This window comes from Strongylocentrotus purpuratus, unplaced genomic scaffold (genome assembly GCF_000002235.5).
Source record: "Strongylocentrotus purpuratus isolate Spur 01 unplaced genomic scaffold, Spur_5.0 spur5_scaffold_21, whole genome shotgun sequence".
Classification (NCBI taxonomy): Eukaryota; Metazoa; Echinodermata; class Echinoidea; order Camarodonta; family Strongylocentrotidae; genus Strongylocentrotus; species Strongylocentrotus purpuratus.
This window is the reverse complement of record NW_022145607.1, coordinates 20,808,912-20,826,760: the sequence shown is the minus strand read 5'-3', so window position 1 is coordinate 20,826,760 and position 17,849 is coordinate 20,808,912. Positions and strand designations below refer to the sequence as shown.

General features: G+C 34.8%; 1 protein-coding gene across 1 annotated transcript in view; it reads left to right on the top strand.

The window, feature by feature from the left end:
* Positions 1-17,849, top strand: part of LOC100893107 (RING finger protein 17) — a 106,784-nt gene that overhangs the window by 53,646 nt on the left and 35,289 nt on the right. The window contains exons 30-32 of the mRNA XM_030994230.1: positions 7,513-7,599; positions 12,371-12,568; positions 16,796-16,987. Of these exons, the coding sequence (XP_030850090.1) occupies positions 7,513-7,599; positions 12,371-12,568; positions 16,796-16,987 (477 nt within the window). The remainder of the gene's footprint in view (positions 1-7,512; positions 7,600-12,370; positions 12,569-16,795; positions 16,988-17,849) is intronic.

The window sequence follows — 17,849 nt, the reverse complement described above, 5'->3', positions numbered from 1 at the left end:
TTCTTATAATGATAGGAATGATACATGTTAGTGCTGTAGTCAAACGTTTAACCGTCCGGTATCCGACCGCCCATGGCGGATTCCGTTTTCAATTGGACGGTTTCGTTTTCCCGATTTTTTTTTTTTTTTTAATATTTTTTTTTTTTTTTTTTTTTTTTTTAATATTTTTTTTTTTTTTTTTTTTTTTTTTTTAAGTTTCGATTTATGCCCCTCCACCTGGCACTATGCCTGGCAATGTCTCCCAGCTCAGTAATTTGTGTGTTGACTCACCACTCCAAAACTAGAACAACACTCCAATTTGTCTGTCATCTTGGTTTGAAAGTAATCTATGTAATAGATCTCATCTCAATATGTAGTTTATAATAATAATTCATCCAACTTTTACACAAGGTTCTGTCCTAGGTCCTCTACTGTTTTTAATTTACATTAATGATCTTACACATTCTTCTAAAAATAACATTGTTACTATTATTTGTGACAAGTTCACAAGCACAAATCGGCCCCTTTAAATGCACCTCGCAGTTAAATGAAAGTTGCCGACAGAGTCGGTAAAAAAAAAAAAAAAAAAAAACGATTTTTTTTTTTTTTTTTTTTTTTTTTTTTTTTTTTTTTTTTTTTTTTTTTTTTTTTTTTTTTTTTTAATCGTTTAACCGAAAACCGTCCGGTTTTGACTGGCGGTTAAACGGAATTGGAGATATCCGTGATGTTACAGCGTACATATACATGTAGATGTAAATAATAATAATAAATAAATAAATAAATAAATAAATAAATAAATGAATGAATGAATGAATGAATGAATGAATGAATGAATGAATGAATGAATGAATGAATGAATGAATGAATGAATGAATGAATGAATGAATGAATGGATGGATGGATGGAGATAGATAGATAGATAGATAGATAGATAGATAGATAGATAAATAAATAAATAGAATAATAATAATAGTAATAATAATAAATAAATAATATACGTGTAGATGTACACTGTAGAACTTCACATATTTCACTAAAAAATATTTGATTAACAGAGCTTTAGTAGACCCACCATAATGAGGCACTCGAGCATTACAAGAATTCTAGTATCTTCCTACCCTGTTCCCATTTTCTTTACCAGGGTTGAGAGAGGACAATTCAGGATAACTTCTTGCCATCGGACACTATTGGCCGGTGGCCGGAATTTGAACCATGTGCCATATAATCCTTTGTCCACTTGCTTAAGCACAAGACCACAGCATCTCTTGACCTTGGATACTTTTCTAGTTTAAATATTACCCATGTGACTTTGAGTTGTGATAGATGAAATGTCTTTGGGGAATAAGATTCAATTTGGATGAAAGGCAAGTAGTAATCGAATTTTCTTGGAAATTGCGTGTATTTAGGTAACATGATTACTCTGAGGAATATATGTTTCTTTTCAATTTGGAGCTTACCTATATTTATGATAAAGGTGATTCTGGGACTGTCCCTACATATATGTCTTAGGTAAAGATGTAAAAGGGAAAAGTGATATGTGTGGCCAGCCCTCCCCCTATAAAATAATTATATCAAAAAATGCCTGTCGCACAGATTAGAATTACACGTACATGTATGCAGACAACCAATGCAATGAAACATTTGTGAGATTTTTTTTTTTTTTAAGGTTTTCTTCTGAAAGGTGTAAAATGATTTCCAAAATAATTTCTTTTGTTTTAAGAAAAAGCTATGAAAATACAATATTTTTTGTACTGTTTTTTATATCAACATAAAAGTATTTTGGTTTGATTTCATTTGATGCGAAATGACTTTCTGAGAGGTTTCTTTTTTCCTTTTAGTCCCAATTCTGTACAAAGAAAAGTAAATTGTAGATCTACATGTACATTTGTACATGTATATATGGAAACACGAGCAGTTACATGTACACTGTTTTAGAAAATCTGTTGTGCATCCATGTACATTGTAAATGTGTTTTGCATCATCAGCAGATGAAATCTACCGTATTTGAAACTACTAAAATTAAATTGAGGATACTCCCTTTTTGGGGGTGTAAATTATGATCCCTTAAGGTCCCTTGCTGGATGATACTCATTGCATCGGTTAGGAGCAAAAGGGCATCAAGTCTGTGTATAAATATACAGGTTTTTATACCCTTCTGGCTCTCAACAGACGATACATCAGTCTTGAATGCAAACGCAACCAAATTATGGGTAGATTGTACTCTGAAAGACTTGCATTTTACCACCAAACACCTAATTGTTACCCTTTATTCAGGTGCATTGTACATGTAGATCCAACTTGTTGCCCTCGTTTTCTTCTTCCTTCCTTCTCCACACTGCTGTGTAATTATGTTATCTTCTCCCAGCCAGTCACCCAGGATGACAGGTAGCCTCAAGGGCACCACAAAGTCCATGGGTGCCCTGAATGTAAACATACCCGTAAAAGGGGCGGACTGCCCCCTTAACCCCCACCAGGGTCATTACCCCCGGACCCCCATTTAATTGTCCTCCTTTTGGGGAATTTCTCTCTCTCTCTCCCCTGTCTAAAGTAGATATAAAACTATCAGTAGAGGGATATTGTCATATTAAAGCCAGAACAGCATTTAATTTTATTCGCACCTCACTCCTGGCTCACTTTTTACACTCAGCAGACATTCTATCATCAGTTTAGGAGCCAAAAGTCATTAGCCTCTCTCAAGTCAATTAGTCAATTAGTCAATCCCTCTCAAGACAGAATTGATTTTTAGGGCTAGAATAATCACAAAGTTCTTCAAATTGGCAACATATTGCTACATTCTTAGAAATGTTTAGAATATAATGACTGAAAGACTCACATTTTACCAAATACTACCCTTCACTCCGGTGCATAATAGATCCAACTTGTTGCCCTCGTTTCCATCTTCCATCCTTTCCCCACTGCTGTGTAATTATGTTATCTTCTCCTAAGCCAGTCACCCACGATGACAGGTAGCCTCAAGGGCACCACATAGTCCATGGTGCCCTCAGCATATGTAAACATGTGGGAGATCCAAGCTAAACCCTCCTGCGGCTCTCTTTAATTGCCCCACATGAGCGATTAACCCTGTAAACACCGTCACCCAGTTGTCAATTAGATTATATTGCTCCCAATAAAGGTTCATTCAGATATGGCCTGGTAAACAGCCGCCCAAAAAGAAAGAAAAGAAAACGCCATGATTTGTTTGCGTGTAGATGAATGGCAACCGTGCACAACTACATGAGCTTCTGGGCATATTCACTGATCTCTGTGTTATAAGGTACAGAAATATGAAGCGAATTGCACTTTACGTTCGTTATCATAAAACAGCAGCAGTTTTGTTGTGCCATATCTAGGGACACTGATTTTCCGTTTCAAAAAATGGCCTTTTCCGTTTCAGAAAATCTGGAATTCCGTTTCAGGTGGGCTGAAAAATGGAAATTCCATTTTGCCATAGACTTTGTACACATGAAAAAACTAAAATTCTGTTTACATAAGATTTTCATTAAAACATGAACTTGCAGGGTACAAATGTACTATTAAAGCCGCCACCTTTGACAAGCCACTGATAACCACTCAAAAACATACGGACGGGACTGGATAAACTTGAAGCAAAATACTAGTGAAAATATAGACCCCTACGGGCCCGAGAGTCTAGGCTAGACCTACGAAAAATTATCAAATGTTTAAATTTACCAACTTCAAATTCGAACTTAGACAAGCAGACTAAAGTCAGCGGAATGTGTCAGAACACGACATATTCCTGACGGAAAGGATGAGTACCGACGTCAACGAAAACATTTCAGTCTTGGCTGTCATGTCCGCGATCGATCGATGTTAGGCGCACATGCCAGCCCCTTTTTCGAACTGTACAACAGCGTGAGTACAATCTCGCCGCACGTAGCGCCTGCTGCTGGCGTGTGTGTGCCTAGTATTACGTCTACGTAATACTAGGCGCCTAGCTGGCATAATAGGATCGTTTCGCTGCTATTTGTACCGTGTATTGTGTCACGATCTCTATTGGTCCAGCGAAACAAAATGGCAGCGCCCGGTCTCCTAAGAATCTGACGAATATCGCTAAATATTCGGAATTATTAACCATGATTTGAGGCCCAATATTTTTTCACTGCATAACGAGTCACAAAAATAGTGTAAGTTTTACGATTTTCTTCTTGAAAATGAAAAGTTTTGAGGTAAAAGGGGTTTTCCGCGATTTTCCGTTCGAAATTGCATTTTCCGTTTCAAATGGTCAATTCCGTGAATAGACCAGTTCACGGTTAGCACATTACTGCAATGACCCCGAATATCCACAGATCTTCGAAACATGAAGAGGTCCCACTTTGTACATTTTGAAATAATCACTCCTACAGCGATGGAGGTGCTATATAAATATCCTTTGTTTCCCCTTTTCAAAGAATCCTTTTTGAAGAATACTTCCACCTATCATGGAGTGCACTGAATGTGCATGAATGAATAATGTTACATAACTTTCATGAGCACGTATCCAGTATTTCGTCTCCGTGTATTTCAAAATTTGTTCTGCAATGACCTTTATCTGCTCATGCTCAGACTGCAACCGTGAACTGGCTTATTCCGTCCGTTTTCCGTGATCGCGGAAAATCAGTGTCCCTACATATCTGAATGAGGCCTAATGCTTGACACATTACTCTATTTATTTGATTTTTATACTGTAGAAGTACATGTTCATGTTCATGTTGATGCATTTGGACAAAATATTTTGTTGTTGCAAATGTTCTCCAATTACATGTTAACCTTGTCATTTAATGTTCCTTTTGCTTTAAAATTTGGATACATTCACAAATACATACAATTCATATACCAAATAGCATCTACATGTACATGTACCTTTAGCTCTATTTTCTATTAATGAGATAATTGAATGAATTTTTTGGATAAGTGGTTGTCAGAAATTCATAAATCATGGTCTACAAGACATCTAAAGTAGATATGAAGTTATCATTAGAGGGATATTGTCATATTAGAGCCAGAACAGCATTTAATTGCATTGGCATTTCACTTCTGGCTCTCAGCAGACATTCTATCATCAGTTTAGAAACCAAAGGTCATTAACCCTTTCAGGACAGGGTGGATTTTTAGGGCTAGAATAATCACAGCATTCTTCAAATTGGCAACAATGCTATTTTTCTTTTAATGCTACATTGTTAATAAAAATTAATGTCTCTACAAATAATATACATGGGCGAGAATGTTTTTGATAAGTTGGCAAAATGGCAAATTTTGATTGAAAAACAATGATTTTGAATCTCTCAAAGTGTTGCTAATTTAAGGATTTATACGTTCCTTATTTCTGGCATCAAACACATTTAATATACTGTAGTCATGCATCAAACGTGGATGCAGTTTGTGCAGAAATTTGTGCCCATGAATCTAAAGTTATTGATCCAACCAACAAAATGTGGAATGGTTGTTGTGAAAGGGTTAACTGTATCTTCAATTACATGAGAGACAACATTGCCAGAGGTTTCCCTGGAGCTCCAGACTAAGGATAATAGATGTCTGGTAGACATTTTAAGAAAGTACAATAGATTCGCCCCCAACATGAATCTCATGTGAGTTTCACATAAGCCTTTAGCCCTGTAAACAACCATCATTTGTCATCAGCTAGATTGGTTTGCTGCCAAAATGAGAGGGTCAAATTAAATTGAGGCTGACATATTTCTCTTTTTGGTTGACTTTTATTGTTATATGTGGAGGAAACATTCTTTTATTAGATTATCCTGTTCTAGAAAATTTCTCAACATTGTCAAATTTGTTTTCTTCTTGGGGATTTGATGATCTACTGTAGCCAAAACAGACAAATTCTTAACTGTATATAACAATCGTTTACTGAATTGTCTTTTTCTAACATATTTATCAATCTTTAGTAGATATGAATGTACAATGTACTAATTGGTAGCAATTAATTCCCTGTTTGTTTCAGTCAAATTCTTTGATTTACCCCCCCCCCCAACTTCTTCCTTAATCTAAACAAAGTACGGTACATTTCAGGTAGTATCTCTTTTTTTAATCAAAAGAGTTCAGCGAGATGATTGCTGTGAGGATGGAGATGATGATGATGATAATTTTGTTTTCTCTCTCAAACTAGGTTTTTATTTCTATAATTTCAATACATATTACTCAATGATTGAATGAAAAACAAACATTGGCTAAAAATTAAAGTATATTCATCAATTCCTCCAGCTTAGTATTATTTTCTTTGCTATTAAACACATTCATACCTTAAAACCAATCTTAGCATTTTTAGCAACAACTTGAATTGAAAAAACAAAGCATGCAGGTACTGTAAATAACAACCATTGTATGAATGATGATGATAAAGATGATGGTGATGCTTGTTGAACACAGCTGTCAGTGTCGACCTGATATTTGCTCCTGTGATATTTACTCTGCGTTTTACCCATGCAATGTATGTTGTCAAAGATTTGGGGTTAACTGTTAAGGTTAGGGTTACAATTTGGTTTTGGGTCAGGCGTTAGGGTAAGGCGTTAGGGTAAAGGTATAGCATACCTGCCAACCCTCCCGAATAATCCGGAATATCCTGTTTTTCTGGATTTTTAGGACCCCAAAATCCGGAATCTCCCGGATTTTCAAAATTTTGATTTTTTTTTTTTTTTGGTTGTTGTTGTTGTTGTTGCTTAAGCCAAACTAAGCTTGTTTTATCATATGCCGCGATGTGAGAGTTCGCGTATTGCGTGCGTTGAAGGGCTGCATGATTGAGCAGCGAATTTGTATTCGCTTTTTTGCACAGATTTACCGCGTATTGCCAGTTACACTGCCGCTGCATGTGCGAACGCCTGTTAAGGGTACAGATTTCTTATATTCGAAGACATGCCGTGCTAAAAATTCTTAATTCTCATTTTTAAATGTTGGCAGGTATGGTATACAGGTGTAGTTACGGTCCAGAGTTAGAGTCTGGTAATTTGTTAGCTACCAAAGCATGTACAGTGTATCATACAACCCTGGCCACTTCACCCATGGCTCTTTCTCTTTATACAGTCAAACATGCTTTTGTAACCACTTGTATAGAAATGCCACATCTCTATAAAGACCACATATTTTGTTTCCCTTGAAAGTGGTTTCTCATCGAAACATACAGGAACCTGTACATAAAGACCACCTGCCTATAAAGACCACTCTTGTTTCCCTTTAGTGGTCTTTATATACAGGTTTCATGGTATCTCACATTTTCTATGTCTCTTGGATCTCTCAATCTCCCCCCCCCCCCCCCCTAGACAGATAAACTCTCAGTCTCACAGACCTTTAACATGTTAAGCAATTTGATGTTATGTTTTTCCTGTAATTATTTTTGATATTTTCTTACAGTGTATAATATGTTATGTGTGTACTCGTTAATGGGTCATTTTTAATAAGCCAATTAGTGCTTCTCATGATCCCGCCACTACTATTCATATGTATTTGTTGTTGATTTGTAAATTGAATGAAAGTGGGAAAAAATGAATTGAATCAGCTAATAATTTCCTCTCTTTCTTTTTGTAGAAGTCACCAAGTAAAATCTGGTCAGCCAGTGCCATTTCCTTTCTCCTGGAGACATTAGTAGAGAAGACTTGTGTGGCTCATATCAAGGTAAGCAATTAAACCATCCACACCTTTCAGCATGACTACAAAGACTGTTAACAAAATTCAACCCAAGACAATTTCAATAGCCTTGGGAATCATGTTTTGAAATGCGTGGACCGGACAATAGGCCTGTCTTCATCAGCTTCAGTTTGCCAAATAACCTGCTATTTCATACTCGGGATATTATCCCAAAGCTTGAAATTGCGTCTTTACCAGAGCGTTACTTTCGTCAAAAACTTGCTTGGATGGGCGTAAATTCCCAAACAGCGGGATATTTTGGAAACAAGACCAAGATTTCTAGGGATCTTTTCTCAACCAGTTACCCCGCTAATTGCAATTGCGGGCTGAATATGCAAGTTAAATGGCTGATTTGCGATCGGGATAGCTAAAATAACGGGTTATTTGGCAAACTTGAGCTGATGAAGCCAGGCCTAATGGTGATACAATCTAAACAGAGTTTCTATAGGTAATACGATCAGAATATTGAAATTGCCCTAATTTTAATTTCAATTTCAATTCTTAGGATTTGTATTGTTGTTGTGTTATTGATATAGGTATTTTTTTGTTCCTTTGTTTTTAAATCCTCTCTTTACTGTTAGGAGCACCAACAATTTAATGGCAGAATCTCACTTAAATTTGTTTCATAATGTGACAGAGGATGTCATTTAAGACACATTTCTGCAAGGATTTTCAAAACAAATGTGTTTGAAGTCAAATATTGATGAAAGAATACAAAATGTATGTTTTCTGCAAGGTGGCAGACTTGTCAGATCCATTCATTTGTTAAAAAAAACTCTGGGGGAAAGATCCACTAGAGACTCAGTTAAAATGCTTTAGACAGATTATATGTACATGTTTATTGTGAAAAAGAAAGTCTTGAAATGATACATCATGTTACAGGCTTGATCAGGTTCTTTTTTTCATTTTTGCCCTACCCCCCCCCCCCCCGTTTTTTTTTGTGTGTGCGCCCCATTGGTGTTATTTGTTGTGCCCCTTGCCTTTTATTCGTTTTTGTGCACCTTGTGTTTGTTTGTTTTTGTTTTTCTCCTTCAAAACAAGCTTAATCACTATCTGATTTTTATGACAATATGACATTAATGATTAATGTATGGTCATACTCATTAATAACCTAAATATTCATTAATTTCTACTTCTTTCTTTTTCTTTTTCTAAATTAATAATATACCCTCTTTGAGGTACACTAATGAGATAACATAACTCTGATTATGTATTGTTCCCAGCGCGACTTTATATTCTTACTACAAAAATGCAATTACGGTGTAGAAATTGCTCAATTAACTTGGTAATGAACATTTTTTTTTATTTAAGCAGAAGATTAATAAAACAAGAATAATATGCACATGTACAAGCATAATAAACTCATTACAACCTCATTAGTTGTACTACATGTACATGTTTGTCGTAACATGTGTTTTAGAGTTTAGACTAAATAAATTGTAAGCCCAATGAACAATTACATGTAGATGACCAAGAAAAAAAAAGGGCAGTATTTCAGAGAATCCAATTTTGCATGTAATTGTTGTCACTTAAATCTTCTGTTTTTTTGTTTACAAACAAACATAAAGAAAATTAAGAGACAAATTAACTTAAGTATTGTTACTCTATATTAGAACTATAATAAAATAAGAATGACTGTGATGCAAAATCACAAATTTGAGGGATTGTTCATTTTCTTTGAGATGCAAAAACTACAAAAGAAAAAATAATTGGTAAACCAGTCAGGATTATTTTTCCTGCATTCTTTCACTAATGAATAGGACATACTGTACAGTGTAGAAAAAGAAAAGATGATTAGATGTAAGTACCAACTATTATTCTCACTAATTACATGTACATGAACGTATTACAATTAAGAATGTTTCAGTTGACAGACAAGGCTAGTGCTGTCAAACCTGATCTCTCTTTATAATAATAATCATTGCTTAGTAATCAGGTGCAATGCTTCGTATTAAAATTAGTTTACAAAATTTGCTGATGGCGAAAAATGATGGATGTATTAGGTAAAAGTGTAATAATGTGATGTGACGTCAATTCCCCCCTTTCTACAGTGTATATGATTTTTTATTTCTAGGATGAATAAAGAGGTTTTTCAGGCAGTAAAATTGCCTCTTCAATCTCAACTTAATCATTTATGAAGCAGGAAATGAACCCCATCAATGAATCCATTTTGGTGTGATAGATCTTTTCATGGTTTAAGTCTGACTTGGTTTCCATGCAAGAGATTTTTATGTTATCCTTTTATTTTCTTTGCATTATGTAAATTGTAACCCATAAAATGATTAGTAATTTATTTGTAATGTTGATGTTCAATTCTAGCTAGTAGCTACACACAAAGTTTTTTTTGTGAAGATATCCTTATCCTTTTGCTATTTGTCATTTATAAACTTAGGAAATAGTTTATGTAACTCTGAAAACATTCTTATTTCGCAACAGACTTAACTCAGTTTCGTTGACAATCAGCCATGCATGAAGTCTTTCATCTACGGCTGATTGTCAACGAAACAGAGTTATGTCTTTTGTCAACTCTGTTTGCTGCTACGGCAGGCGGGCAGTGAAAACGACTTCGTTTGATAAAATTATGGAAATGCAAGCACTACTTTAAACAAACAGAACTTTGTCATTCCTTGCTCATTTTTCCTGATTGAGGTGTCATGTGAAAGGGCAGAAACTCAACTTTCTAGAAATGTGATTTTCTTCTTGACATTCAGATACTGTCCGCCAAATGACTTTTTGGTTTCCTCTCTTCAAATTCATTTTCATCACTCATGCGTGACATATGCACTATATGAGTTGCATCAAATGAAAGAGGAGGATCTAAACTTTCCAAACATATGTCATTTATCAATTATAATTGTGACTAAGTTATGATAAAACATTGATAATTCTTGATTTCGTTTTTTTCTGGGACGCACTGTATATTCAAGCTTTTTTATTTGCTTTTGAGAGAAAAAATACCCCCTAGCCATTCAGGAAAGAGTATACAAGAAGAAAAATTTTGAAGTAAAAGAGAATGTTCTTCTGGCAACATTAAGATATAATTTCATTCTCAGTGGAACAAAATCAGCTGGATGAAAGGATGTTTTTCCATAGAATTTGTATTCTCTAAGGTGTTAAAATGGAAAAGATAGTTAAGTTTTAGTTCATTTGATGCAGGTTTCTGTCACACAAGAAAGAATTGAAATGAAATCTTGATTGCTGAGAGTAGTGAGAGTGACATAGCTGTTAACATCTCTGTCATACCCCTAGGATAAACCATCCTTCAAGATGATTTTCTCTGAATTATAAATCGTAGAGTGCAGGTTTTTTGAGAAAAAGGTTCACCACTGAAAAACAGTTTCCCCGACCTTTTTAAAAAGGTCCTTTCCTCCTTTATAAAGCAATAAAGCTTTGTTCATACATGTTGGGTTAACTATCTAAAAATGTCAGTGTTCAATGAAACAAAATCAGCTGGATGGAGTCGTTTTTCCCTGTAGAATTTACATCTTTATTAATAGTTGATAAAAATTGAAAATAGAACAGTCCATCGTTCTTTTTGCACAAGAAAATAAAATAGGACAGTGCTGTACTTAAAGATAATTTTCTGTCAATTATGACATTTTATATACTGGTAGTTTATTTGCAAAATGGTTTGTAACTGACAAACATTTTATATACCGGTAGTTTATTTGCAAAATGGTTTGTAACTGACAAACAGTTCTCAAACCTTAAAAAAACAACTTAAGCCTTGTTTTTATACATGTTGGATATGTTACCTACCAGCTATTCCCCGTTCATTTTTATAAAAAAAAGGTTAATGCTTCCCTTTTGAATATCTCTAAAGCCATATTCATACATGCTGGGTAAAGTGCCTATTAAAAACAAACAAACAAACAACAAAACATGGTCCTATAATACATGTAGGTTAATAACTTACATATGAACTCGATCAATGTTTTAAAAACATGTTATTATACTACATGTAATTACTATTGAAAGTTGGACAATAATTGCAACTTTTGAAAAGAAATGCTTATGGCAAAATTAATATCAGTGGGTCATCTTCACATGGATTGTACCATTGGCAGCCTTTTAAATAGGCTCTTGTGTTTGACTCAAGTATACTAGGCCATTTTATGACTGTATATCATATCTTTTTTGAAGAAATGATATACATTTTTGAAAATATATTTCTAAAGGGAGATTCATGGACAGTAAACTACCACAGAAATATACCTAAATAGGAAGTCAGGCTTCTTTATGAAAAGAAAGAACAGGCAAAGAATAATGTCAGTCATAGTCTTTGCAGAATGGTTCACTAAAATATCAGAATGTCCAAACATTTCCTCAAGGACAATTACAGACTGTTTGAATGGATGAAAAGAGCTATGCTTAAAATAAAAATGTCCTTCCTTCAGGCAATCGGTGAAAGAGAAGAGCCATTATCGTTCAATATTTTAGCTATTCCCACGGTGGGAGTGTTGCCCATTGTGTTGTCTATCAAGGATACATTATTCAAAGAGCTGTTTTAAATTTAGTTTTTTTACACCTGCAGTCACATTTTGGGAAGGATAACCTTAATTGTTGTGAACTACATTGCTGACTTATCAGTTATAGAACTTTATCAAATTTTGTATCCACCTGTAAGCGATTCATACAATGGATGAGCGTTAACAATCGCTTTTGACTCTTCCCCCGTGGGACGTGCTGTCCCATTCAATCCCAACCATGGATACATGATTCTTGTGAATTTGACGAAATTTTGTCTTCCCCCCTGCAGGCTATTTGCTTGAAAGATGAACCGTTAACGGTTGAGTTGACCCTACCTACCGGCGAGAGTGTCGTGAGACTGATGCTGAGTAATGGGCTTGTGGAGTTTCTCGCGGACTGCGACGACTTGGATGAAGGGGGACTGGATGACGCAAGCACCATCACAGACGGGACGTCCACACCAGCGTTCAGTCGAGCCATAAGTGAAGTAAGTCGAGGCGTATGGAAGATGCTTGAAGAAACCAATCACCAAATTGGCTCATTTCATTTCTTTCATCCTACTTCTTTTTTTAGTCTGAGTATTAATCTGTAAAGAGAGCAAAGGTAATTCGTATAAAATGATCACTATATTGTTTTTTGTAATATGTTCATCTTTCAATTGTCAATGAACTGCATTTAAATATTGGGTTATGTAGATGGTTTAGGCAGAAGCTTTCAACTGCAGAGATTGAGAAATATTTGTGGTCAAGATAAAGTATCACTGAAGAACTAAGATGTTAAATAACCATTTAAAGCGGATGTCCACCATTTACGATGCTTTTGATAAAGGCAGAAAAATAGGAGAAACAAATTAGCTTAATTTTGAGCAAAATCCTATAAAAAAAATAGGAAATTTATGAAATTTTAAAGTTGTCATTAGTAAAACACAACTTGGCAACACTAACGTGTCGTGCAAGCTACTCTTCAGTCTGCTCTATACTGAAAATGTCATAAAATTTCATTTACTTTTGTTGATGACAAAGGAATAGATTTGTATCAAATGGCCTTGTATCAAAACATATGTGTAATAACTATATTTAAGGTGAGTGTACGATTGAAAATTTTCTTAAGAGAAAGTATAGATTTTAAAAGTTTTTTAGTACAGGACAATTGGGAGGGGAGCTTGCAGGATACGTCAAAGAGTTGCCAATTTGTGTTGATTGACTGCACCTTAAAATATTCAAAACTTTCTTTATTTTCAATCGATTTTGCTGACCTGTTTCTCCCATTTTCTGCTTCTTTTAAACTAATTTAATATTAGGGGGACTTCCCCCTTTTAACGGGCTGAAGAGTGACCACTTTTTCTGACATTTTTAAAATTGGTCACTATTTGGCCCTTTTGAATACCGGTAGTGATGTACATGTACATGTAACATTTTAGTTTTTGCTGTATGAAACCTTTATTTCCTTCTTGACATACATTACATCTTAGAACAGGTGAGAAAATTTCAATGGTACATGTATGTCATCTCTACCCCTAATGTTTAATTTACTCTAATTTGTATGCAATTAATAATGTTCTAGATTATGGGCATACTATTCTTGCACTATTATTGTTTTCATATCTCCAATCATGTATCACCCGTTAATGTACTTCTTTCTCCCTTCCAAGAATTTACAGATTAAAAAGCCTCTTTAAAAATTGCTATGAGGGTATTAAAGGGTTACCCCCAAATTTGTGTGATTACAACGAAAACCAATCTTCACAATGGTTGAAAGTCAATAATATCGCTTTACTTGATGTATCATCTTTGGGCCATCCCAAGTTTGTCTGATTACAAAGAAAAGCAATCTTCATGGTTAAAAGTCTTTGATACTTGATGCATCATCTTAAAGATAATCTTGAGTTCTGGTATGGGAATCGTGTTTTGAGAAAAAATTGCTACAGTTTATTCGGGATTGTTTATCCTGCAGTAGATTGGTTGTTTGAACCAGTGAAATAAAAATAAACTCACACAAACTTACTGGGCATCAACTTTGATAAAAAACCACAACTCTCATTTATAGTGACCTGTGTTTAATAAGCACATGGTGCCAGGCCTACTTACCCGGATTTCCTTATATTCCTTATATCAGCCACTATACATTTTCTACCAAAATTGTTTGGTTCATGTTGTTTTTTTGTAATCTTGAACATTAACTTTAGGCTTTGTTGGTACTGTGAGAATTCATTTTCTATTTTTACCAGAACTCAAGTTTATCTTTAAAATGCCATTGTGCGATTAATTACTCTTGTGGGCTGTTGTTCTATTATCGAGCCCCTGCCCATGATTGGAAACCTCCTGAAGGAATTGACACCATCCCAAACCTCCCTTTATAACCTCATCAAGCGAGGTCCATCCATTACCGGAGGCCATCGAAACTTGAGACATGAGGGGCAGATGAAAGTTTATTTTTGCAGCTGCACTTCCCTAGACAATGTAATGATATAAAACCACATTGTTTCTTGAGAGATAAAACAATGCAATCATATTTCACCCAGATTCTATGTCTTGATTGTGTCACAGCCGCGTGAAAGTTTGCGAAAGCCAAGTTCTTGAAGATTATCGCGAACAGAACATTTTTGTAAATATTCCTGTTAGAAATTATGAGGAATATGTGTGTAGAATGTTACATGTACATGTACCTACATGTACATGAAGATTCCATATTCAGATAACTCCAACGTTTCTTACAAGGCTAAGTTCTTGAAGATTATTGCAAAGAAGACATTATTGTTACTATTTCTGTCCCGCGGAGTGGCCCTAAAGCCGTCGGTCCTCTGGTTGCTTACTTACAAGCATTTATGCTTTCTTTAAGCAGTCAGGTAAAATAACCTCCATTAAAAACCAAACTAAACTATTCAACTTTCTATAAACCTGGGGAAGTTTAAATGTTCAAAGTTTTTTTAATTAGTCTGCTTACAGCGTCATCCAGTCAATAAGGTAGATGAAGATGGAGTATCTTTGGTACTCCCGGAGGGCTGTAAGAAGCAGTGATCTATTCCTGTACCAACTACAGATGTTTTCCTCTTGATTAGGGAGGAAGAATCTGCAAAGTTTCCAAAGAGCGTCATAACGTTGAGCAACTTATTTTCTTTTAGTCTGTGTAGCCAGAAAGATTCCTGAAAGCTTCAAACAACACATAGCATCATTAAAGTTGAACAAGTTCCTGTAGATGTATTCAAACTTTTGTGTTTTCTTTTCTCGTTTTCCGTCACGCTTTAATATTTTGCTAATGTTTTACAAATTTTTAACTAATGTCATTAAGTGGATCAAATTCTGCAAAGATTTTGCAATTTTTCAAAAAGCTGATGTACACATGTAGAATCATTCCAAACCTTGTCCTTTTTTTTTAAGCTGCTGAGCGGGGTTATATGTTTCAGGTTTTTTAATCATCAGAATCTTGCTTCATCATTAGCCAAAGTGTAATTTGAAGCCTTGTGCGTCACCTATTGAAATGCCCGAACATGACTTATTATGTTATCCGGACATGATTTGTATGGGATGTACATTAAAAGTACATGTAAACTTGAAACTGCCCTTGAGTTGATTTTGTTTTGCTTTAAAAAACATTTTTTATTGTGTTAAAAACTCTTCTTTTTTGGTGAAATTTAAAATGTGTTCATGAGTTTAATGGTTTGTCATCACAATTTGTATTATATGAACTGTAAAAACTAAAAGGAATACATTTTATTAGAAATAATATTGTTTGTAAACTTAGTGGAAGCTTATTGTCTTACCAATTCTTCTTGATTTTATTTTTGGATAAAGATGTTTTTCTTCAAATAATTCAATTGGGCTCACAAATGTTATAAATCAGTATTGTCATGTAATTTTAGTATAAAACTAATACAGGGGAATACTGAAGTGAAAGGCATTGTGAAAGAAACTTGTCTCATGAAATTGACAATTGAAAAGTGAAAAATCTAGTGTCCTGATTTTCTTTTTTCTTTTTAAAGGAAAAACTGATTTATTTCTCAAAATTCCAAAGGTATTCATGAATTTTAAAGTATAATATCCTTATATCATGTTACAATAATTGTATAAAAGTAGGTGAACAGTAATATGATTGAAAATTTGTCTCATGATACTTGATTTGTGATTCATCAGTTCTGTGCTTGGTTGCAGCATTTAGGTCAACTAATTCTTTCTTCATGTATTTTTTCCTGATTTTAGTTTTTACAGCAAAAATGTATCATAAATTTCAATTTAAAAAAAATTATGCATGGACCCTAAATATAACTATTGGAAATGTGTTTTCATGAAATAGATCATTCTGTTTGGAGCCAGAAGGACGTTAACTCATATAATTTAACACAGAGTTACAGCCCTTCTGGATCCAAACAAATGATATACATGTAATCCTTCATCAGCAACCAAAAAAATTGATGTTTTATGATAACTTCAAAATAAAGCAAATGAAAAGAAAGCTGGAAAGGTGCATTACTTGAATACCAACGTGTGTTCGAGTGATTACCGGTACAAGTCTAAAATAAACTTGACTGATCTGTTTTTCTCATTTCTGCTGTTATTGAAACCAAATTAACCCACTGCGTACAGAAAGCGGTTGGATCATTTAATAAACCTATTCAATTGGATGAGAGAATTCAGAAGACAACTGGTCGATAGCAGGGCGGAATCTAATGGCAGCATATGGGTTAACTTGTTCTCTTTTTATCCTTTCTCTATATCAGGATGGAGAAGATGTCACGCACTACAACTCTGAAATCCCTCGCTCCGTCGTTAACGTTCTGCAGGGCGTGGCCGAGGCGGGTGAGACGGAAGAGGTGATGGCGATACCGGGTCACACGTTCAATCCCATCATGCTCCCTGATGTCGGGGTTTACTTCTGGGTCACAGTCAGCCATCTGGATGAACCAGACTTGGTAGGTCATTTGAAATGGTGATAATGGTATTTGTATTTTTCCTCTGTCCATACAGTTGATATGTTCCAGACCAGAATGTTGTCTGATGAATTGATTAAATATTCATAAAGTAAATGTAAGCTTTAATCTTCAATTTGGCAACTACATGTACAGTATGAAACTTGAAGAGGTGACTTGCCTTGTGAGAATTATAAATGTTTGCTTTACTTGAAGCATGAGAAATGCAAAACTAGCTTTTACAATTTATCTATGCTTTTGACATTCCTTAGGATTTTAATGGAAAAATGAAACCCAACAAACTTTAGCTGATAACCTGAATAGAAATTGTGAGCCAGTTGAAAATATCTTGAAATTGTTCCTATTTGATTACTATAGCAAGGAAAACAATCTCTCAAAATTTGCAGTTTCCTGCTAGCCATTCTCCCATAGGAATTGCTATTTTGATTAAAATAGTGATGTCAGAGTAGTACAATTTATGAGATACCCACTGACCTGTATTTTACTATTTTTAGTTACAATGTAGGACACTTACCTGTGAAATGTATGACACTGGTTTCCTAGTAGACCTTTTTTGTAATGCATTCAAATGAATGGATATTCTTTCATAAGGTTACAAGCTATTTGGTTTAAGCTGTTTCAAACAGTTGAGCAGTTTCTTTTGTTAATCAATATTTGGCAAGCGTCATGTCAAACAAATCTTTGGCAATTATTCAAAAGAGTGACAAAAACTTACATCGAACTATCAAACTAACTCGGAGAAACCACCTGTTTGAAAGTTTGGAATAAACAACATGGCTGCTGTTTGTGTCGTTGACTCTAGGTTCATGTACAAAAGCCAGTCATATACAACACACTATTCATC